The 24380-nt window shown below is 30.5% G+C and overlaps 3 protein-coding genes across 4 annotated transcripts; 1 reads left to right on the top strand and 2 right to left on the bottom strand.

The window, feature by feature from the left end:
- Positions 1–301: 301 nt before the first annotated feature.
- Positions 302–4493, bottom strand: LOC114373991 (mitochondrial inner membrane protease subunit 1). 2 transcript variants are annotated; one of them, XM_028331570.1, is made up of 5 exons: positions 4186–4490; positions 3867–4088; positions 2163–2273; positions 1593–1647; positions 302–735 (listed from the first exon to the last, which is right to left on the bottom strand). In XM_028331570.1, exons 1-4 carry the CDS (start codon positions 4312–4314, stop codon positions 1609–1611), a joined length of 501 nt encoding a protein of 166 aa, XP_028187371.1. In that variant the 5' UTR covers positions 4315–4490; the 3' UTR covers positions 302–735; positions 1593–1608. The 2 variants fall into 2 exon arrangements, 1 of the variants encoding a protein (XP_028187371.1); XR_003658504.1 differs by lacking the exon at positions 302–735 and having other exon boundaries at positions 3851–4088; positions 4186–4493.
- Positions 4494–5980: 1487 nt separating this feature from the next.
- LOC114375532 (11-oxo-beta-amyrin 30-oxidase-like) lies at positions 5981–9027 on the bottom strand. The gene is made up of 5 exons (XM_028333322.1): positions 8780–9027; positions 7780–7997; positions 7464–7705; positions 6551–6938; positions 5981–6454 (listed from the first exon to the last, which is right to left on the bottom strand). The coding sequence occupies exons 1-5, from the start codon at positions 8880–8882 to the stop codon at positions 6404–6406; spliced, it is 1002 nt and encodes a 333-aa protein (XP_028189123.1). The 5' UTR covers positions 8883–9027; the 3' UTR covers positions 5981–6403.
- Positions 9028–20404: 11377 nt separating this feature from the next.
- LOC114376255 (11-oxo-beta-amyrin 30-oxidase-like) lies at positions 20405–23543 on the top strand. The gene is made up of 5 exons (XM_028334278.1): positions 20405–20775; positions 21670–21887; positions 21992–22233; positions 22510–22897; positions 22995–23543. Exons 1-5 carry the CDS (start codon positions 20475–20477, stop codon positions 23418–23420), a joined length of 1575 nt encoding a protein of 524 aa, XP_028190079.1. The 5' UTR covers positions 20405–20474; the 3' UTR covers positions 23421–23543.
- Positions 23544–24380: the final 837 nt, after the last annotated feature.

The raw sequence follows: 24380 nt of genomic DNA, 5'->3' as shown, positions 1-24380 counted from the left end.
AAATAAGAATTTAAAAATTAATATATATATATATATAAGTAAATTATTTGAATCAAAACATTATCTTTATATAATGTGTCAAAATTCAAAATTTATATTTTAAATTAAGATTTATTAAAACTCTTTTAAATTTAATTATCTCAAAATAAAGATATTTTTAATTTGACTAAAATACAATTTTAGTCTTTATTTTGCACAATTCACAATTTTAGTTTAAAATAAAAGCATTTGGTGGTAAGGCTTTAGCATCGTCATCTATAGTTTATAGAACCTTTACTTACATTGCACTTAATGAGGAGCATTAAGCCAACAATACCAAAGAGAATTGTATCTGCACAACCCTCATAGCCACAGTTTATTTTGGTCACCACTATAATTTGAAGACATAAAAAGCAACGTTCAACATAACAAATAAAATAATCATAATGCGGTATAAATTGACATTGGGTAAGGAAAAACAAGGAAACCCAACCCAGCATATAATTTAAAAAGAAAATTGTGAATAAAATACATGATTCCTAACCAATTCTTCTCCATGTTAAGCTTGCATTCTATTCTTTCACCAGTAATTGATACTACACAGTACTCAAACAGACCCCAAAACATGTGTCTTATCTTGCCAAAAGGGAGCATGCACGTCAGATGTTTCTCTTGCAAATAGCACCTTCATGAAAATCATTGATGCTCCATGCATGTATAATTAGGTGCATTTCGCAAGATGACTAACCATAAGCACTGTTCAATAAATTGGCAAATGAATGGTGTTAAGTTTTTTTAAACCTATCACATAAATAGATAGAACACAGGAAACTATTGCATATGTGCAAGGTAGGTTTCACTTAAATGGCCAAAGCAAACAATAATTAGAACGTGGACAAGATGTTAGTGCCGAAACCATGAGGAAAGAAAAGTTATCTAAAAAGTGGCTAGATTATCACACCTTTACAAGAGGTCTAGCAAATTGAAGTATCCTATAAAAGTACAGTATTTGTTGACAAACCCTATTCCACTGAATTACAATCAACTGTGATTTGATAATCAGATTTCATGTTTTGTAAATTACAGACTTATTATTATTTAACATTTGTCCATTAACATACTTGATTATTCATCAACTCTTTTTCACTTATCTCTATCTCTTTGGCAGGGCATTAGCAGCACCATGAAAAGATATTTGTCCATTAATATACTTGATTATTCTTCTCCCTAAGTAAAAGATATTTCCAAATTCCAGTTACTCAGCAAGTACACAACTGGATCTAGCTGGTAAAGTCTTCCCAAGGAGATAGACAGAGAAAAACTGTTGGAAGACTATGTATTTTAACCTTCATAACCCATTCAATTCACAGCCTATTTATTTATTTATTTGCAATAAACGTTCCACCTTATATCATGAGAAGAGAGGTAGAATTTCAACATCTACATTAATAAGCATAAAACCAGATAATTTTAAATCTAATAATATACAGAAATTCATATGACAGATTTAATTTTCTCTATAGTAAAGATCATAGTGTTCATTTAAGACTGGAAAAATTTTCTTAAACACGAGACCAAAACAGACATCTCAAACACAATTGAAAGTAAAGTACCTCCTTTAAAATTTCGTCAACGGCCTAGTGGTCCAAAGCTATCAGGTGGCCATACCTAATAACATACAGTATTCACAAGATTCAAAATCAGCAAATAGAACAATTTTGTACCTGCCAACAAGAGTTTAATTAACATGCATTTTTTCCCTATCAAGCAAACTAATTTTAGTAAAGCATAAAAAGGTTCAACTAATTATTCAAAATGACCTGTGCATGTTTCAGGTTCCACTACAAAGATCAAATTATTCTAGGTTATGATATCTAGATCAGCAACAAATATCAGCAATTGTCATATGAATTATACTTGCAACTATAAAATCAGTAGATGTTTCCAAGTATCTGTGTGAGAAAGGAAAAAAAAAACTTAGCAGCAATTTATTAAAATAACAGTATCATTACAACCCAACCTGATGTCACTCTTAATATTTTATGGAAAAAAAATATTGGACCACATGAAACCAAGAGAATTGTGAAGTTCCAAAGATCTCAAGATAAAGGAGTGAAACCTAAAAAACCAATGCTTAAAATATAATATACAAGAATGTAGTATGTATGAGGTACAACAGTTACCCGGAAAAACACTTTTCCTTCTATAAGACCATATGGAACAGGACCAAAATGCCGTGAATCACGGGAAGCATAAATGTTATCCCCTTGAATCCAAACATGTCCCTTTGGCACCTGTGGACAAAATAATGATAAAACAAAATATAACAGCAATTAAAAAAATAAACTAAAATAATGAACAGAGAGAGCAAAGCAACAAGTTAAACATAAATTCCAAGCAGAGAGAAAGAGAGAGCTTGGGAAACAAATAAGATTATTGTGTAATAAGTAATTAACCTTAACAAAAAAACAGTTAATAATTAATTATAGCATCTTAAGTTCAGCAAACAAAAGTCATTGGATTGGAATGGTACCCTGACTGAAATGGAATGGACACAAATAAATTAGGGTGTGGGTTTAAAATAAATGAGTATAGCATTATAAAAAAGAACACATTAAAATTAAGAAAATAAAATAAAAATTGTCTCAGCCTAAAGCATAGTGAAATTTTGTGTCACGGAACTAGTCATCATAAGCAAATAACTCATCGTTTACCACAGCTATTGCCATAAAATAATGATGACATAGTGGACAAAACAGAAATTCATTCCATCATGCTAAGGACTCTGCTGCTAATGTTATACACGGGGAAGGGCTGCTACATGGCACCATATAACTTATTGTTAAGTAACAGTTGAATGAGTTGCCAAAAAGACTCATCTAAATAGGGACACAAGTTACACAACATATAAACAACCTTTTTATAAATCAGAAATTAACACATCAACCAAAGGCTTTCAATCTCATAACCAAAGCAACTTTCACACCTGCCTCTACTCACTATGATCCTACATGGTTAAACCATTAAGCCATTAGTTTATGACAATTACACATTAATATGTAGTAGACTCTACAATACAAATATTCATCTAAATTCAGAACAAGAAAACTAGGGGGGCATTTAGTTTCAGAAAACTTTTTCTGTTTTCTGAAGTTTATCCGGGAAAAAGAGAACTACAAAAAGTAAACAAAGAACAAAAAACAATAGCTTTCAGTATTTCTCATACAATTACCAACTTTTGAAAGCAGAAAACAAAGTGAAAACAAAAAATGAAAAACTGAAATGCTGTCGGAAATCATACAACCCCTGATTTTGCAACAGGTTGAATCTCATATTTGCTATCTAACACAATAAAACCATCAACTAGGTACATATAAAAGATTTTTGTTATCCAACTGTAAAGCTTTCTACACCATCATCCAATCAAAACCCATTGTGTATTTAAGTCAGTTGACTTTGACAATAGCCGCCTTAAAAGTCATATCAAAAGATGATTTCTAATTGGGGTCTGTTCAAATAAACTTCTCTAAAAACACTTACATAAAAAGAAAATAAGAAAAATGAAAAAAAAAAAAATCCCTAACTAAATTAGCTAATGCACAAGCTAACTTGTAGAAGTTCTCTTTCATTAGCTTCTCCAAAAGATTATTTTTTAACTTATGCATAAGTTCATTTTAGAATTATTCTCATTTTTTCTTCTTATTTTCTTCTCTTACATTACAAGTGGTTTTGGAGAAATGCCCTTAGTTGACAATGTAAAAACTTTAAAAGACAGACAGTGCATACCTATTAAACTCTTTTCACAATCATGTACTACAGGGTAAAAATAAAAACAGATTAATTTTGCAATAAGAGCACATGAAGAACAAACCATTAAGCACACACACCACTGCAACTTGAGCAGCCTCAGAGTGCAAAGGGTCGAAGTAGGTGACGGTGTCCCCTTCCACAGCGACGACGCGCTTCGTCAGCCTTATCTTAGGGTTCAGAGGGGACCGAACAAGCACCAAGTCTCCGTGGCCGATGTTCCCGAGCCGCGGCGAGAGGTGGTCGGCGAGAAGAACGTCGCCGGCGACGTTGAGGGTGGGGAGCATGCTAACCCCATAGGTCTGCAAGCAGAGGATCACGCAATTGGGTCAAAAGGGTAATCGAAAAGCACGAAGAGGGAGAGAAAAGCTTAAATCTTTGAAGGGGAATGAATAGTACGTGACATGGGGAACAGAGGTAGTTGCCGGTGAAGTGAAGCCAGCACAGGAATTTCACAGTGATGGCTGTGCGATCCAACGCCTCCTTCGCTGCGCTTCTCCATTGCGCTATGTAACCTACAAATCTCATCTCTCTCTCTCTCTCTCTCTCTCTCTCTCTCTACAGTCAAAGCCTGTTTATATTACACCATTTCCTTGGCGCAAAAAAGGAAAGAAAATCCAATGAAGTTGCAATGCGACCACCAATTTATGGGAATGTTTTTAGGTCAGGCATGGAGTTTCCCAACGTTTCATCCACCGAACTTGAGACCTTTTTTATCCGTATTAAGTTTTTTTTTTTTTTCTTGAAACTTTGATCAAGATTCAAGAAAATCAAGTTGAACAATGTTTTGTTATTTTTAATTTTGAACCTGTTTTTCAAAATATTTTTTAAATTTTCAATAAATATATTTTTATTTTTATTTTTTGTTTTCTTTAAAAATGAAAACATAAAGCCCTTAAACAAAGTGATACCTTAGTTCTTAAACTAAAAAAACGGTGATAATTTAATTTTTGAATGAAAATTTTAATTTAATTCCTGAATCTATAAAATGTATCAAATTTACACTTTATTGTTAAAATTCATGGAATCATTATGCCGATCAAATATATAATGTTTATTGACTAGTTTGACAATAAATTATATTTTTTTAAAATTTATTTTGATATTAAAATATTTGATTATTAGATTCTATATAATAACAACAATTGGGAGGGGTTAGAGTACCAGTATTGAATCCTGAACACAACACAATCTATTAATATAATATTTTTAAATTTTAATTTACTATTTGTATATGTTTTATAAAAAAAAAAAAAACTGCGAAAAAAACACACACACATAAAACATGATTACACAACCAAGAATACCCGTCACAACAATTAAGCTGAAGTGCATCAATTTTTCCTTCTCCTATCTAGGGTTCTTTACTTTAGAACAAATCAAAATGTGCAATGTCTTCATAGTTGCATATTAATTTTTGTGTTTATAGCGTAACTATTTGAAAAATAAAAATAAAAAACACATATTCAAAAGTTATGTCAAAATGTATATTAAAAATTGTGTGAAAAAAATAATTTTAAAAAATATATTTTTTACTCATAAATCTAACTTAAATCAATACACTATTGATCGAGTTGGTTAGATTTAAATTTAATCAAAAAAATTACAAAAATTCAATTCAAATTATTTGTGTTGGGTCGAGTAATATGTTTAATGAAACCTAATTCAACTCTAATCATCATGAATACTTTTAATGATTACATTTTTTTATATATTTAGGGATTTTTTTTTTTCAATAACTAAATTATCTTTGCATTATATTTTCATATTTTCATAAACTAAAGTATTTTTAGAAACAAATGTCACCATTTATCCTATTTTAATGTATTTGTATTAAAGATTAATTTTTTTACACTAACAATATATGTGTCATGTCTGTATGTATTTCAAAAAGTCCAAAAAAAATGAGTGTGACCTGTAAAAAACGGGATGCAAAATTGCAAATATGTGTCTATGTTTGTGTGTATCTAAAAGATTAAAGGTCTTGTTTACATACCATAAGAATGCTATGGTTTAAAGTCTCTTGCATTTAGCATTTGATATAATTAAGAAGAGGTTTCTTTCTGTAAATAAAACATATTATAACATAAAAATGAATGTTATAGTTTAAAGTCGAGATTTTCAGGAATTAAAAATAGAATTTGAAATAATTAAGAAGAGGTTTTCCTCTATAAATACATAAGAGATTAGAACATAAAAAGGAATAGAGATAATTCAGTGTGAAGTCTACAAAAGGATGACACTACAACTTATGTAAGATAATATGAGCCCCATATTTTGGATTAAGAGTGAGCACAGTGACTGGTGCATGTGCATAAGCAGGAGAAAGCTCAAATGAGAAGCGTTGTAAGAGTAATGACAAAACCATTTTTGCTTCTAATAAAGCAAAATTTTGGCCTAAGCACACTCTAGGACCCCATCCAAATGGGAAAAACACAACTTGGCCTTTAGTTGCCTTTGTTACTCCTTCAGCAAATCTTTCTGGGTTGAACTCTGTAGCATCATCACCCCAAATATCACGATCCTGGTGAATCAATAGAATTGGTAAGGAAATTTGCACTCCCGCAGGTAGGGAAAGGTTTCCAAGTTTCACATCATTCTTGATCGCTCGAGCAAACTAAATTAAAGGTGGGTATAACCTAAGAACCTCGTATAAAATCATGGTCACCTATGACAAAGGAAGATATATTCATTAGTAACATTAAAAGCACTTGTCATGTTAATATAACCATCCATGAAGTAAAACCATGTGATAGATACTTACAATTTTCAGGTGACTTAGCCCATTATAGTCTGGCTTTTGATTGCCAAAAACATGCAATACTTCCTCCCTAGCACGTGCTTGCCAATTAGGATATCTACTCAACAATACCATTGTCCAAACTAGTAAAACAAATGTGGTTTCTTGTCTTGCTATGTAGAATGCATTGCATTCCTCTATTGCTTCTTGGCTAGTGATTGCAATATTCTTATTGTTTCCATGTTCTTGTATTTCCATACGGTTTGATTCCAAAAGCATGAACAACAGGTCATTGTTCAAGATTTCACCAACCTTTATTGCATTCTCTCGTTTGTTGATGATACCTTTAAGTGATGCTCGTATATCAATATCGATTATTTTCATCCTCTTAGTTGAAGTTGTTGGTAGCAACCTACAATATAATTACTTTTTCAAATCAATTAGCCAATGAATGTTATGTGTCAATCTAAAACTAACAAAGGTTTATAGCTCCATAGCCATTTTTGTGTGCATGTGCAAAATCTCTTTAATTTCCCATGCCCTTGTAAACTGGCTAGACATAAAAATTATCTAAAGGAGTGCGGTATTGAAAGGAAAGGAAACAGAGGATAGAAATTCCATTTTTAAATTAAGAGTTTGATAATGTTTTGTAAAAAAAAAAAAGATTAATATATTAAATATATGCTAATTTATTTTTTTACCTAAAAAACATCAAATTATAAATATATATATATATATATATATATATATATATATATATGTGTGTGTGTGTGTGAAATGAGAAATTTACCCTACTTTTTTTCCTTTGTCTCTAAAATTTTACTCTCAAACATATTCCAAGATCAAGTTGCCTTCATTCAATTAGCAATGTCTAGCTGCTACACACCAAAAGAAAATGCTTAATTTTGATAACATATACGGATGTTAGTAGTCTTACCACCATCCTGGAATGTAAGCACTTCGTGATTTCATAATAAGTCCAGCTTGTTCTCTCAGAAGTTCAAATATTCTTTTTCCTTCTTCATAACTGCTTCCAAATGCTGTTCTAGATATAATATCACATGTTAAATTTTGAAGGAAAGGCCACACGTCAATTTCACATTTGTCATTTGAAGATAACATCCCTTCCCATTTGGAAACCATATTATCACAACATTCAAGAAATATTGGTAACATAACCTGCAAGGTAATGAAAACATAATTGAGTAAAACATGCTAAGAAAAAGTAATTGCATAACAAAAACAAATTTAACCTTCAATTTTTCTAAATGGAAAGCAGGGTTGATGATCTTTCGATGCATCTTCCTTTTCTCGCCTTCTAAATTTGCAAGCCCATTACCCAACAACTTGAAAATGGGGCTCAACTTAAGTTTCTCAAAGTCTTGGATCTTGTTGAAGACTTCTTTGATTTGGTTAGGGTCTGTGATGATCACTTTTGGTTTGGAACCTTCCCAAAAAACTGATTTTTTGCCTGCACATGAATTGTGTTATATAACACCAACTATTTAAGATGGACTAAAAACCATTTAAGTAAAATGAGTTTGAAATTGAATTATATCCAATGCAATTCATTTAGATGAAAATCATACTTTTAAATATTAAAGTTCGAGAAAAAAATTATACGTTTATAATTTTAAAAAATTTATACCATCATGTAATCACAACTGAAAAAATTAATAACTCTTATGGTAATATTTTAAAAATTATATCAATACTGTAAAACTATTTTACACCGTAAATGCATGATGATTAAACTCTTTTACAATTTTATCAAAATATTTAAAATAAATTATTATTTTTACTATTTTTATAAACTTTTCCAAAACTAAAAAAATGACAAAGGTAATATTTTTATAATTTAAAACAAAACAATAAATAAATTAAAAAAATTCAAAGTAAAGGATCATATATATTGTTTCGTCTTGGTAGGAAAAAAGTTGAATCTTGAGAGTGGGGGGTCTCAACTATAAAGCCATACCATGCATAAATGCAACTACATTTAGAAAGAAAATGTTACAAATCCTCTTCATTCAACTCGTACAGGTTGGTAAAATCATGAATAATATTTTTTTATCGGAAAAATATTAGTTGATAGTTTTATTAGATTGTTAGGGGGAAAAAACTTGAATTCGGGTATCTTTTTTCTCTTTCTTTCTTGGATCACCAAACCAATCTCATAAATCTTAATCATAAAAAAATACTTGGAGGAGAAAATTGCACAAAATAATAAGCAGTGGGAAACAAATTAATCACGTAGCAAATTTGTTGACAATGTGATGGTTAAAGGTTGTGATATGCGGTGATGCGTCCGTATCATTTGAGAGAAAACTTGTGGATTGTTGAGATTTGGCAGCATTCATGAGAACCCTAAACATTTCCCGAGCGTCTCCAACCAAAAGCCTGTACCTCTCCCATCTCTTTGGCCTCAACCACACCCAGTTTAGTAGCTTCCAACAACACCATAGCACAACCACAGGTACCAATATGAGAAACCACGTTTCCATGACCAGTAGTAGTCTTTGACTCCAAGTTTAAATACATTTGTTTTCTCCTTTATTTTATTCGCATCATTCCGCTCTTCTTTTTAGAATACACATTAATTAATTGGTTTAGGTATACTTTCCTTTGAAGGAAGGTGCGTTTCATAATAACGTCTTTGGATGTGATGCGATTATATAAGCTTGTGGTTCCACACAAGGTTCCAAAGTGGTTGAATCAGCTTGTGGGGCTCTTTACATAAACCGTAAGCTTTTTAAATTTTAATAAAGTACTAGTACACTGTATTAGCTTATATAAAAATAAATAAGATATGTGATGCGAGGACAATTTCTTCGCAAATGCTATTATCTTTTGCCGCTTGTGCAAACCATGTTAACGTGACAATGTCATTGTTTTTACTGATACATCTTAAAAGCGGTGTATATTTAATGTTCACAAAGTCAGGAATTATTTAAGACCGCAAATGCATGTGTTAGTAAAAGATTTAATATTTACTGTTGCATTTGCACCACAGCACCAATGCATATAAACAAATGGTAAAAGATTTTATAAATAGCAGCGAATTTATTTGTTGGAATCCGTAACGATCTAAACAATTCAAAAGGAGTGTAAAATAAAGTAAGAAAACGAAATGGAGTAAATAATTGGTAACTGTTGCAAAAATCCGTAATGATAGGTTTCCAAGTTTCACATCTTTGTTAACTTTTCGTGGAACACCCATTCAATAACATTGTCCAAACAAGCAAAACCGAAGTTGTGTCCTGCCCTGCAAAGTAGAATAGCTTGCATTCCTCAATAACTTCCTCAAGATTCATTCCAACATTCTTATTGTTTCCTGTTCTTGAATTTCTTTATGATTTGACTCCTGAAATATATCTAACAAGTTATTTTAAGTGACTTCACCCACCTTTAGCACTTTGTGTCTCTTGTTAATAATATCTGTTGGAAAAACCTAAGTTCCGCATATGTTAAAAATAAAATTAAATTAGAATATATAAGTGAAGGATAACCTAGAGCTAGCTTTTGGAATTGAATTAAATCTAAACTATTCTAAAATTCTAAGATGAACTTGAAAACTTAAATTTTTTCCAACAATATCCATAAGCAAAGCTTTATCTAATGGTATAATTTTGGTTTATTCATTTTCAGATCTACTGCACCTAATCTTCCCATTATAATATATAATAGCTATAATAGTAGTTCGTACAAACCTGCAAAGAAAACATTGTTTGATTAATGGATTACCCAAGCGCATGCGGTTAGAAAAAGATACCCTTGTGGTCAAATGAAATGTTTGAAAACTAGAACATATAAGGGTAAAGACATTTCCTGAAACAACTCTTCAAGAAATTGTTCAACAACAAAAAATTAAACAAAAAAAAAAAAGAGAGGTCCGAGCATTTGAACTCTCAATCTTAAATCAACAATCTTTAGAATATCATACTTGGCTGTATATTTTAATATGAAATCACTTTTCTTTCTTTGTCTCTTCAATTACAAAGTTACAACTCAACAAAAGATATAAACACACAAACATGTAAATGAAAGTAATTAAACATATGATAGTATCTAAGAAGTGATTTTGTTATTACAGTAGCATAGAGTTACCTAGAGTTCTTTGGGTGCTGCTAGATTTATATCTTGATGTTCCCAACAAGGATTATGGAGGTTAGTGGAGGGTTCGAGTTCAGTAAGAGCTTAGATATGGACATATGATGGATTAACGGGTACAGTTGCCACCTAGTCATCCCTAATTTATTTGGAGGTGCAAAATAAGGGTAGGACTGAGGTATCCAATTTTAACTGGAACTGTATAGCTTGGTGTTTTTGGTGTGGTGCAACTCCTGTCTTTTTCCTCATGATTACAGATACTATTCAGCAGAATAGGGAAGTTAGAAGGTACCTCTCTGATTAGCTTGTTAAAATTAGCACCAAAAAAGACTAGAAAAGTTAATAGACAATTTTAGAGAAGTATCTGATATCTAATATGTATAAATTCATATTCAGCAAGAATGCATTGTACTGAAGTAGTGCGGACCTGGAACCTTAGGGATGGTCCTATGCTGAGAACATGAAGTGTGTGGATGAAAGTTTGATGCTAGCTGTGGCTTTGACTCCCTTTAGTTGGGTTGGCTTGGCTTCTGGTTACTTGTCCTTATCTTGGTTGATCCTTTTAACACTCCAGTTTTCTTGTATTACATTTATAGATTGAACGTATATTCCATTCTTCCTATGAATAGGTATGAAACATGGTTTGCTTTAAGAACAAAGGAGAGTGATGAGTTACTGGTTCAGAAGGTGCGGGATTTTGTGGAAGTTTAATTTTTGCATAGGAGAAAAAGAATAATGGGAGAATTGGAAACCTGTAGAGTTAGTAGGCTAATTCTTTTGGTGAAGATTTCAGTCATTATATTCATAAAAATGAAAACAATGGGGAAAATGTCAATAATACGTATGCTTATAAATGTTGTCTTTATTTTCTTACTCTGTTTCTCATGATTGGTTATATGTGGTAGGGCTATAGCTTATATCCTTTGTGTGGCCTAAAATGTAAGTAGACAAATATTTTTTTGCTTGAAAAAATGGTAATATTACTCCTTTTTTTTTAAGCAGTACGGAGATGACAAAGAAAGGAATGATGAAATGACCTGAAACTGATTGCTTATTTAGAAATACAAATTTGGCAGTCTTTTCTTATAATACCCAATGTATTTAAAATATTGCTTTTGTCAAAATCTGTTAGTTTAAATGTCTCAAAAATTCGAAATCTGCTTGTTATCAGAAATTAAAAGTTTAGAATACACCAAATGCTTCTTACGAGAATGATTCCTTTTGTCATGTTTCATGTATCCATATGATTGGCTTGTTTCTTGATATACTGGAAATGGTACTCCTTTAATGAACCTGTAGTGTAATTAAATATCTGTTACTTAACTAAGGTCTTTGTTTCTAAAAACTGTTGAAAGACTGAAAGAGTTTGGTTTGTCAGACCTTCTGGTGTTTCATTAGATTGATGTGGATGACCCTGCTAGTTTTGCTACCTTATCTGATTTGATCAAAACCCAATTTGGGAAACTTGATATCTTGGTATGCATCATAATTTCTTATTTTTCTTTGTAAATTAAATTTGAAAATCTTATCAATATAAAATTATTTTACATTGTTGACGTAAGAATGTATTACTATAGTATTGAGGTATACACCTGAAGTGTTGTCAAGGTACCGGCCTGATGCGCCACTGGTACTACGTGAGATCACATGCACATTTGAAGGAGGGCACAAGATTGGTGGTGTTGTTGGCAGAACAGGCAGTGGAAAATCCACTCTTATAGGTGCCTTATTCCGTCTAGTGGAGCCAGCAGGTGGAAAAATAATAGTTGATGGCATAGACATTTGTTCTATTGGACTTCATGACTTGAGGTCACGCTTTGGTATCATACCTCAGGATCCTACTCTTTTCAATGGCACAGTCAGATACAATATGGACCCCTTATCTCAACACTCTGATAAAGAGATATGGGAGGTAGCAACTAATAATATCTTGTTTGAATAAAGTTTTCTATAGACATTTATAGGAGAGAAAAAATTAAGAAGGTAAAACGAATTCCATTAGTTAAAATCAACTTATACAATATGCACTTCAGCTTCGGAAAAATTAAATGAAATAACTTCTATGAAAATTAAAAGCATAAATTGATTTTTCTTCATTGTCCTATAGGATGTTCTTAGTATCAAGGTTAAGATCATGCTTGATTGGGATCCTAAAGGGAAACAGGGTCCTAAAACTCCCCTTCCTGATCTTGTCATGATCCACACTCCAAAGGAGGAAGAAGAATACAACCGGCCTCTGCTGTATTGGCAAATGATATTGAGGTGGTTCCCGTTGCTTGAAATCTTTTTTATTGCTCTGGAGTAGTAACGGGTAGTACTTGAGTTCCTAGTATGCAATCTTTGTTGGGAAAGACTAGTTCAAAGTTTTGGTAGTTTCTTGACAATTTATGAAATTGCTACTAGGTACAAAGTATTTAAGCATCAATTGATTTTTCTTAATTGTTATTTAACTCCATGTACTGAGCAGTTCGAATTGTGTTAGTGGTTCATAATGTCATTGGTTTTGGAATGTTTTATTTTCCTTGTTTTAATGCTGTTAAACAATTTTTGGACGTGCAAGTGAATTGAGATACACAATTATTGGAGCTTTCTTTTTCATGTTTCCAATAATTGTAACTTTGCAAAATGGTCCAAGTGCCCTGGATATATCTATGTCTTACTCATGGAGTACATAGGAAGTTTGAGAAGGCCAAGACTAAATGGTGCATATATATGTTTCCATACAGGATTATTCTGAAACAGTTGCAATGATCAAGGAATTGTTAGAGACTCGAATTCGACCAGCAATGCAAGATGAACATTGAATATAGAGGTTTTGACCCGTAAGTTCCCTTCAATTTTTTGTTTGGTTTTGAAACACTTTGTCTTCTGTACTTTGCAGGATATGTATGACAATCTTAGCCAAAATCTTGAAGAGGTGTGATAATTCCATTCCAACTTGATGGAGAATATATGTTGACAACATTAAAAAAGAAAGAAAAACTAAAGACTTTTTTTTTTTTTCCTTTTCATAGCTTCTAAAAGTAATTAACGGAACATTTGTTTTACGAATTATTTTTTATTCTAAAAAATATGAGGCAGAAAAATTTATTCACATCTTTATTATGAGATAATAAAATAATTATTATCAGATATACCACACATTTTTAAAATACTTATATTTTTAGAAAAAATTTCTCATAATTAAGAAATAATATGTGAAACATTAATAAAACTAAAATTGAATATTGCATCAATATTTGTGCGGTTGTGTTATCACCACCTTCATTAAAATTAAAATTTAGCTTACAACTATAATTCCAGTGACAAAGTTGTAATTATAATTTCTTACTTTAATTTTTACAATCCAAATATAGAAAATATAATTTTAAAGTAAAATATTTAATTTAGTCAATCAGAAATCATGAATTAAGTTATTATTATATGTGTATATATGTTAATTTATATGATATTTTAAATTTATTTTATCAATTAATTTTTAAGAGATAAAAAAAAATTATCTGCTAATTATGTATCCACGTTGCTTTTCCGTGTTGCTATGTACTTTGAAGTTTGAACTCTTAACAATAATTTGTTCATATTGTGGTATTTGGGTGTGATGTGAGTGATAAATTAGATAAATTTAGTTTTACATTAGAGAATTTATTTTTAATTCATAATTAATTGTTGATAAATTTTTTCTATATTTGATTAGAGAAGATTTAAAAAAAATTAGTAGAAAATTAATTATAAATTAAAATAACTTTAATAAGTAAATTTTGTCTTAAATAAAAAAATTTATACAAAAATTTATTTTTAATATAATTTCATAATAAAAATATTTAAATATAAATTTCATTACTTTAAAACTAATTTTATAAAATTAATATGATTTAAAATCAATTTTATGACACCTATTTACGATTTCCCGTAAATTTGTAACAAGTGTGGCGTGTGCGTCTTTGACTTTTTCACATCTTCTAAACTCAAAAGTGAACTCTACCACTACAAGATTTTGCGCTTTTTAGACGGATGAACTTGATTTTTTGCGTGTCGACCTTATTTTTGAAGCATGCCCGCGTTGTAGCATTTCTGAATAAATATTGTAATCGATCTATCTTGCGTATTCGTTAAGTTCTGAGTTATTTGATACAGCATCTAAATATGAATATGAACCAATACGTGTATAGATTATGTCAGGGGACATTTAATCCACCGAAAAATAAAGTTAGGATATTTAATATGATGAAAAAAGTAAAAGGAGTGAGCCAGGGGACATTTAATCCACCGAAAAATAAAGTTAGGACATTTATTATGTTGAAAAAAGTAAAAGGAGTGAAATTTGTTTATTGTAATAAATTATTAAAGATAAACATTAATAAATTAAAATTATATGAATTATTTAAGTGATTATTAAATAAGAGCCACCTTTCATAGTGATTATATGATTACACATTCTTATGTTATATTTTTAGATTTGCAAAGTGAGTTTTGAATATTTTTGTCTGATGGTGATTGATTGGATGGTAATAATACATTGAGATAATTACTTAATTATTGAATATGCTCGATATAATTCCTTATTAATTACTGTCTGCTATTTGCACCTGGATAAGTTGAATTAATTTGGCCTCCCACTTTTATTTGTTAAAGCAGCTTTTCCTGTTATTTTTCTTTGAATAAGATGTTTAAATGAAAAACATTTATACACATAAGAGAGCTAACCAGCAGTTCATTCGGAACTTCCAAATTCACATGCAATCTTCTTGATATAGATATAGAGAGGGGGGGGGGGGGGGGGGGGGGAGGAGTTGATTAGTAATTGAGGATATTCGCTTAGCAATTGCTTATATGGGTCCAATAGGATTTGACTGATTTCGATTCATGCGCATCTGATTTTTCCTAGGCCGAACCCACTATTATATGTGAGTCTAGGTGAAATAAAGTAACATGTGGGGGCTGTTATTCTCCCCTCTCTTGCTATTTACACGCCTTGTTTTTTGAATGCTAAGGGAAAAGATAGAATAGAATTGTTCTTCCCTTCCCTCTTCCCACCCCATCCCCTCCCCTCTTCTCACCCCGTCCCACACCACTCTCCTCTGCCTACCTATCCTCCTCACTTTCTCCTTCTCCTTTTTTTTTCCTTCTCTATCTCTGCTGCATGTTCCTAACTCAGTCACACCAACATCCCACTCTACCTCACAAGGTTAATTTTTTTTCCATATAAGATCACTACAAAAATGTGATTTTGTTGTATGTGTTTTCTGAACATATAACATAAACACCTTTTGTGTGTTCAGAAAACACACATAATGAAAATGTATTCTTGTTGTGTTCTCAATAGAGATGCACAATGACTACTTTCGTGTTCATTTTAAAAAATTTCATTTTTTATTTATTAAAATTAATGTTTTTGTTAGTTTATTATTAACATGGATTATGTGGTTACTTTTTTAAAAAAAATTAATGCTTATTGTTATGTTAATTTAATTATTGTAAAATTTTAGTTAATTTTTTGTTCATGAATTTATTCTTAATGTTATTGTTAATTTATACTTTTTTATAAATGGTTATTGAATATAAATGGTTATTGAATCAATTAATTTTTTATGTTTAAATTATTTTTAATGTTAATTGTTAAAAAAATTAGTTAAGTTATATTTATTTTTTAAAAAAATTGAATTTATACTTTTTTCTTAATTAAAAAGTCATGCTAATGTTTTATTAACAACAATGCTTTTAATTATTTATTATTTAATTCTTAATATTTTTTTAGATGGCTCGAAACAACTATCATATATTGTTGGACGCACCCCATGGAAGAGGTTGATATTGGTGAACCTGTTGAGCCATCCAGACATCAATGTGTGATGGCACAATAGGGTCTAGTAGTTGACGGAGGTGATCACAGAGGCGATTGATGATTGCAGACATTTTTATTTATTTATTATTATTATTATTTAGTTAACTTCTAATGTAGTATGTACAAGTTATGTTGTATGAGCTTATATTTTATAATTTATGTTGTGTCTAAATAACTTTTTTTTCTTTATCAACTACTTAAACAACATGCACTACTAATGTACCAAAGAATGATCTCTCCATTAAATCAGGAAAAAAAAACAGTAAACAAGAAAAAGCAACATCATAGCACTTATAGAGATATTACATAAAAAAGAAAGAAAAAACAATTAATAGATTTCATGAATTAAAAAACATTATTATATAGATTTATATCTTCATTATGATTTTATTGTTGTCATTGTTTCACGAATAAGAATAAAGATTTCTTTGACAAATCCTGATTTACACACTAAAATAAAATTGCTTATAGAAATTGATCAAATATTACACATAACTCGATCAATTGATATTCTCGTAAAATTTTCAAAATATATTTCTCACATTATCTTTAAGCTTCATACTACTCAACACAATCATTACCAACATATATAGATTTATGATAATAAAATGTGAAAGTAATTAACATTCTATTATCTTTGATGACATCTATAACTATTTTTCTTTGAAGACTAAACAACACATATACTTACTTATTCTAATAAAATTAGGATTAAGAAGACTTTCAAATAATATTTCCTAAAAATTTAATATCATGTCATCATCACCCTACTATACAATAATAAAGAATCCCTCCATACTATATGAAATTTGTTCGTGATACATGTCGGATAAAAAAATATCATGAGATAAAAATGTCTTAAAAACAACGCAACGGCGTGAAGCATGCAACTTCTTTCCCTCCTTTTCTTCCGAGGGTGGGCCACATCGAAGTTTCCTTTCAATCCTTTTGACTTCGACATTACAACTTAAATCTAAACAAATCCTTTTCTGAATAAGAAAATAGCTCCTTTCATTTTGAGTGTTACAGTTAATTGATTACTAATGTAAAGAGACAATTATCATCACTACACAGAAAGTTTAAAACACTGATTAACACGGTTCTTACAAGTTACAATTATGTTTAAGAAAGAAAACAAAAAAAACAAAAAATGTATACGGTTTAAAATACTTGAACACTTCAAGAAAGAAAAGAAAAAAGTGAGACCGTGAGAGTACTATGTTAAAACTTTTCTCTCAGAGAGACAATATATATATATATATATATATATATATATATATATATATATATATATATATATATATATATATATATATATATATATATAATATGGAGATATACAGATGAAGATGAATAAATCTATATAGTGCAATGATAAAGTATAAAGGAAACTCATGACCAATATGCTTCACTGCAATAGTGTTGATAAAAACTTGAAACTAGAACTTTCACAAGATTAACTAAAGTATTTTAAATTGGAAGAGCAAAAACCAAGCTGAACTTTAACTATCAACCACTAAAAAATTTACAACAAATGTTACAGCTAGCTACGAAACTATATATGTATATAGGGGTAAAACTCTCATATATCTTCAAAACTATAACTATGGCAATATAGTTGTACATGGCGTTGTACGTGAGAGTAAAGATATATGATCAAATACACATGAATGAAAGCTTCCACACTCTTAATATATAATGTCAGGACTATGAGCTCATAGTATTCATAATTCATGTGTATTCAACGCTATAGTACTATGTGATTCATGGCGGGATGGACTCCATATATGGTACCAATTGTGCAAGGCATTATCAAAGGAAAAGGATAGAAAAAAACATCAACTCGTAATTTCAAATGCTCACACATTGTACATTTTTCTTTTTAATTACTAAAGACAATGTTCTACGATCATATACATTTAATATAAATTCAAGACTATCTAGTATTCATGTAATTCAAAGCTATAGTAATATGTGATTTATGGCGGCGGATGGAGTCGATCTAGTGGTACCAATAGTTGTCCAAATCCACTGGGCATTATCAAAGGAAAAAGATAGAAAAAGCAATATCAACTCATAATTCAAATGCTCGCACACTGTACATTTTTCTTTTATGAAAGACAATGTTCAACGATCATACCATAACTATATTAAAATAACAAAAATTAATAAAATTTACTTTATATTTTAATATGTATGCATATATTTAAATAGCAGTATTACATTTGGTAATAAATTTTATTTAATAATATATCCTAATATAAATGCACACACATTTAAAAAAACATATATAACATTTATTAAAATTGACTGTCTTGTAGAATTAAATACTATGTATGTTAAATATAATAAGCTGCCAATTATTATGCGTAGAAATCAAGATATAATTAAGTGGTTATTATATGTTATCAATAACAACATAACAACTTGTCTTTCTTAATAAATATTACACAATTCAAATCTCAATTCACCTTTAGATATATAATAAATCATATTGATTTAGTAGTAAAAGGGTGGAAAAGAGATAGAAATCATGGATTAGAATCCTCTCTTAATAAATATTAAAAATGCTAATAACTAATATTCGTGGATAAATAAAAAAAAACTAATCTTTTTTTGCTGAATTGAAAAAGAAAAACTAACCTGCCATACCTAAATCCCCTCTCACTCAATATCTTTCATTATTTCGTGATTCATATAATTCCACTTAAAATAACAAGCATAAATTATTTCTCTTTTTTATTTTATTTTAAAGAAACAGCCTAAATTCTAATCTCTATTATAAACTTTTTTTGTCATCTAGTATACACTTTCTAATAATGCATAATTATTTTTATTTTATATATTACTAGCCTGCCGTAACTTTGCGTCATTACGCTACTAAAATCCATTGATATATACAATGATATATAGTTATATTTTTTAAAATCACTTTAATTAGAATTTTTTATTTTCCTACGTGATTTTAAAGTATTTTCATAAACTTCAATCAATTAGATTAAAATTTACTGATACTTAAAAATAATAATCTATTTCCGAAAATATATTAAGTGAGAATAAAATTTAAATATTTTTTATAAAATTAATATGTATTATTAATTAAGATATATCTAATAAATAATAGAATTATGTTTGATGCGGTTTCAAATAACACAATACTTTACGAATACGCAAGGTACACCGATTAAAAGATCTATCCTGAAAAGCAACAGCGTGGGTTCCACAAGCGTCCAAAAGATATAGTAACGTTTTGGTGGAATATGGGATAGCGTGACAATATGACATCTATACACGCGCACCTTCCTTCAAGGCGACAACAAACGAAAGTGGTAAAGCATCAAGCAAGCAACAAAAACCACAGTAGAATCAATTATTCAGATACTGATGTTTGAAATTTTTTAAAAAATCAAACAAGTATATCAAAAAGGGCAATTCATTAGTTAAAATTAAAAATAAAAGTTTCACTTATATATTTATGAATCAAATTATCAATAAATAATTTAATTTAATGACTTGGATTCGACAACTACAAATTTCATAGATTTATTTAGTTTTGTTTTTAATTTTAACAATTAATATATACACTCTCTCAAATAAAAATAGTGAGAGGACATTGATCAATTATTATGAAATTATTACTATTTAAGTATTAAATTGGAGTTTGAGTCTTAAATATATATTTATGTTAAATATTTGAAAATAGAATTTTATTCCTTATTATAATCCTATCTATCGGAACAAAATTATCATTAGTGTAAAATAGGTATGATTTGTCTATTTAAAAACTAAATTTAAATTTTTTTAATATTTTATATCAATTATTAGTGTCTGGCAGCTTCATAGAAGAATTTCAGTATTTATCATTATTTTTAAAAGTAAAGTGGTTGTTTATTATCCTTTTTGATGTTATAAAAGCCACTGGTGGAAGTAGTGAACCACATCAACAACTCGTCCTTGTATTAAAAACTCAATATCAAATTCTTTGTCCCACAAAAGATGGGGTTCACTCCCACAAGTACTGCAACATGCTTTCTCATAATAGCACCTCTGGTTGTGCTATGGTGTTGGAAGCTACTAAAGTGGGTGTGGCTGAGGCCAAAGAGATTGGAGAGAGCATTAAGGGCACAGGGCCTTCAGGGGAATCCCTACAGCCTCTTGATTGGGGACACTAAGGAAATGTACACAGTGCTCATGCAAGCTGCCAGATCTCAACAATCTACAAGTTCTTTTCTCTCTAAGGATAATGATGCAGCACCACATATCACAACCTTTAACCATCACATTGTCAACAAATTCGGTACGTGCGTGCATTTCTTTCCCATACTGCTTAGTTTTGTACTCTTATCTGCAAATTTCTCCTCCGAATTTGTTTATGATTTCACCATGTTTGTGTTTTTTCTTTCTTTTATTACCTCCAATAACTTGAATATTAATTTCTAGCATTTTCTTTCAAAGAAACCGCCACTTTCGTTTAACTTTTTCTTTTTCGTTTCCCAAATCAATCTGTCGGCTTCTTTACTGTAATATATGGTATATTTTGCTTTTAAATTTGTTAAAATAGTATCCTTCAAAAATTATTTATCTGCGTTATGTAAGTCGACTTTGATTTTGTAAAAAAAAAAAAGAAGCAATTTCTGCTTTTTCTTCTCCTCAGAAAATTCTGTGATGTTTCTTAAGCGTGAGAAAAATGTAAAAACATGCTGGAATTTGTTTTTGCAAAAATCAAAATTAACTTTCAGAAAATCGACTTACATCATATGAATAAGTCTCTTTAGAATATACTATTTTTTATAATTTTAAAAGTAAAATATACCACTTGAATTAAAAAAAAAAAAAACCATTCTATCAGATAAGATATTAACTAGAATTGAAATATATAATTGCATTTCTGGTACGGCTTTATAATCTAGACCGCCCACTCTCATAACTTTCGCACGTACAAGATGCAACACATGGTTCATTTACTTTTTATTTAAAGTTATAAAAAAATATTAAATTTTTAATTTTTGAATAATTTTAAAAATGAAGTACATATCTTTATAATTAAAAAGTATTTAACATAATTTTTCAATGTAGTGTTGTTTTGTTTTTTTTACGCTAGTGTTGTTTTGTTTTTAGTCTTTCTAAAAAATTTATTTTTAGCTTTTGTCCCACAAAATAATTGGTGTTATATAACATAAATCATATGCAGGCAAGAATTCATTTTTTTGGGAAGGTACCAAACCAAAAGTGGTAATCACTGACCCTGAGCAAATCAAAGAAGTCTTCAACAAGATCCAAGACTTTGAGAAACCCAAGTTGAGTCCTATTGTCAAGTTGTTGGGCTCTGGACTTGCAAATTTAGAAGGCGAGAAATGGCGTACACATCGAAAGATTATTAACCCTGCTTTCCATTTAGAAAAATTGAAGGTTATATATACACTTTAATATATGTTTTGTTTGGGAATCACTTTTTCTTAGCATGTTTTATTCCATATCAAGTTTTATTCAATTATGTTTTCATTACCTTGCAGGTTATGTTACCAATATTTCTTGAATGTTGTGACGATATGGTTTCCAAATGGGAAAGGTTGTTGTCTTCAAATGACAAATCCGAAATTGATGTGTGGCCTTTCCTTCAAAATTTAACATGTGATATTATATCTAGAACAGCATTTGGAAGCAGTTATGAAGATGGGAAACGTATATTTGAACTTCTGAAAGAGCAAACTGGACTTATGATGAAATTGCAGAACGCTTACATTCCAGGATGGTGGTATGACTACTAACATTATAAATGGCATCAAAATTATGCATATTCTTTGTTATATACCTCTTAATTTAAAAATAGAAATTTTATCCTCTGTTCCTTTACTTTCAAAATCGGACTATACTTTATATCTAGCTACTCTACATGGACCTTGGAAATTTAAGAGATTTTGCACAAAAAATGGCTTATGTACAAACCTTTGTTAGTTCTACATTGGCACATACTAGTATAACATTCATTGGCTAATTGATTTGAAAAGGTAATTATATGATCTATTTGTAGGTTGCTGCCAACAACTACAAATAAGAGGATGAAAAAAATTGATACTGAGATACGAGCATTACTTAAAGGTGTCATCAACAAACGAGAGAATGCAATGAAGGCTGGTGAAGTCTTGAACAATGACTTGTTGGGCATGCTTTTGGAATCAAACCGTATGGAAATACAAGATCATGGAAAGAATAACATTATTGCAATGACTAACCTAGAGGTAATTGAGGAATGCAATGCATTCTACATAGCAGGACAAGAAACCACATCGGTTTTACTAGTTTGGACAATGGTGTTATTGAGTAGATATCCTCATTGGCAAGAACGTGCAAGGGAGGAAGTATTGCATGTTTTTGGTAACCAAAAGCCAGACTATAATGGGCTAAGTCACCTTAAAATTGTAAGTATCACATGGTTTTACTTCAGTGATGGTTATATTAATTAACATTGCAAGTGCTTTTGATGTTGATTCTTAATGATATCTTTCTTTGCCATAGGTGACCATGATTTTATACGAGGTTCTTAGGTTATACCCACCTTTAATTTATTTTGCTCGAGCGATCAAGAATGATGTGAAACTTGGAAACCTTTCCCTACCTGCGGGAGTGCAAGTTTCCTTACCAATACTATTGATTCACCAGGATCGTGATATTTGGGGTGATGATGCTACAGAGTTCAACCCAGAAAGATTTGCTGAAGGAGTAGCAAAGGCAACAAAAGGCCAAGTTGTGTTTTTCCCATTTGGATGGGGTCCTAGAGTGTGCTTAGGCCAAAATTTTGCTTTATTAGAAGCGAAGTTGGTTTTGTCATTACTCTTACAACGCTTCTCATTTGAGCTTTCTCCTACCTATGCACATGCTCCAGTCACTGTGCTCACTCTTAATCCAAAATTTGGTGCTCATATCATCTTACATAAGTTGTAGTGTCATCTATTAATTTGTATCCTGCACACCTAATTATCTCCATTCCTTTCTTATGTTCTAATCTCTTGTATTTATAGAGGGAAACCTCTTTATTATATTGAATGCTATTTTTATTTCCTAAAACAGCCTGACTTGAAACCATGACATTCATTTTTATGTTCTAATTACATCAAAATAGATCCAATTACATTAAATTTCAATGGAAGTTGAAATTAACTAACTACCCATAGCCACGGAAAGGTGGAAACTGACGAAGAAAGAATGAACCCCTCTAAGCACGGAAGCTGCCACACCAATTTCTCTAATCACTAAGCTTTCAATTTCGCAAAATTCAGAACCCTTGCTTCTTGTTTTTGTTAAGCTTTTATAACCATTGGGCTTTTTCAGCATGGGTCGTCTTAGTAAAGCTCACATAAGTGAGCTGTAATTGGGCATTTGAGTTTTGCACTCCCTTTCATTGTATATTGTATTTTGAAATGTTTATTTCAAAATGAAATTTTTTCGAAATAGAAAAGGAGGTACAATAGCTCATGATCTTTCTCCAAGTGGTTGGCTTAAGTGAGCCAATAAGGCACCTGTTAAGCGAGGTCAATGACCTTCCAAAGTTCTCCATAGTATTAGATCACTTAAATAGGGCCAAAGATGCCTTGCTTAAGCAAGGTTAGTAGACTCATGGCTCTTCATTTTTTTTCTCTGACGTCAGTATCAATGTTTCTGAGTCCTAACTTCTCTCCAAATGGTCCTTCAACTAATCCCTTCAAAACTGACAAAGCAAACGCAAGTCAAGTGTAAAAAGTAATAAAATTGAAATTCCAACTAAAAGAAGTTTTAATTACACATTGTTAGCAACGTGATGACTTTGTTATAAGATCATGCGTACCTTAAAATTAAAACACGCACGAATATGATCTTGTATAATTAGGCAGCCAAAAAAAGTAATAAAATTGAAACAAACGCACA

The sequence above is a fragment of the Glycine soja genome, chromosome 11 (genome assembly GCF_004193775.1).
Source record: "Glycine soja cultivar W05 chromosome 11, ASM419377v2, whole genome shotgun sequence".
NCBI lineage: Eukaryota > Viridiplantae > Streptophyta > Magnoliopsida > Fabales > Fabaceae > Glycine > Glycine soja.
This window is presented reverse-complemented; position numbering and strand designations above follow the sequence as displayed.

What these genes read in the sequence shown, in the direction of transcription:
- LOC114373991 (XM_028331570.1), bottom strand. Translation starts at nt 4,314, where the DNA reads ATGAGATTTGTAGGTTACATAGCGCAATGGAGAAGCGCAGCGAAGGAG. An exon ending in ACCTCTGTTCCCCATGTCAC is followed by an intron (nt 4,089 to 4,185) that starts GTACTATTCATT and finishes CTCTGCTTGCAG; the next exon opens with ACCTATGGGGTTAGCATGCT. An exon ending in AGGCTGCTCAAGTTGCAGTG is followed by an intron (nt 2,274 to 3,866) that starts GTGTGTGTGCTT and finishes TTTTGTCCACAG; the next exon opens with GTGCCAAAGGGACATGTTTG.
- LOC114375532 (XM_028333322.1), bottom strand. Translation starts at nt 8,882, where the DNA reads ATGCTGCCAAATCTCAACAATCCACAAGTTTTCTCTCAAATGATACGG. An exon ending in GCTTACATTCCAGGATGGTG is followed by an intron (nt 6,939 to 7,463) that starts GTAAGACTACTA and finishes ATTATATTGTAG; the next exon opens with GTTGCTACCAACAACTTCAA. An exon ending in GGCTAAGTCACCTGAAAATT is followed by an intron (nt 6,455 to 6,550) that starts GTAAGTATCTAT and finishes CCTTTGTCATAG; the next exon opens with GTGACCATGATTTTATACGA.
- LOC114376255 (XM_028334278.1), top strand. Translation starts at nt 20,475, where the DNA reads ATGGGGTTCACTCCCACAAGTACTGCAACATGCTTTCTCATAATAGCA. An exon ending in TCCATTTAGAAAAATTGAAG is followed by an intron (nt 21,888 to 21,991) that starts GTTATATATACA and finishes ATTACCTTGCAG; the next exon opens with GTTATGTTACCAATATTTCT. An exon ending in GCTTACATTCCAGGATGGTG is followed by an intron (nt 22,234 to 22,509) that starts GTATGACTACTA and finishes ATCTATTTGTAG; the next exon opens with GTTGCTGCCAACAACTACAA.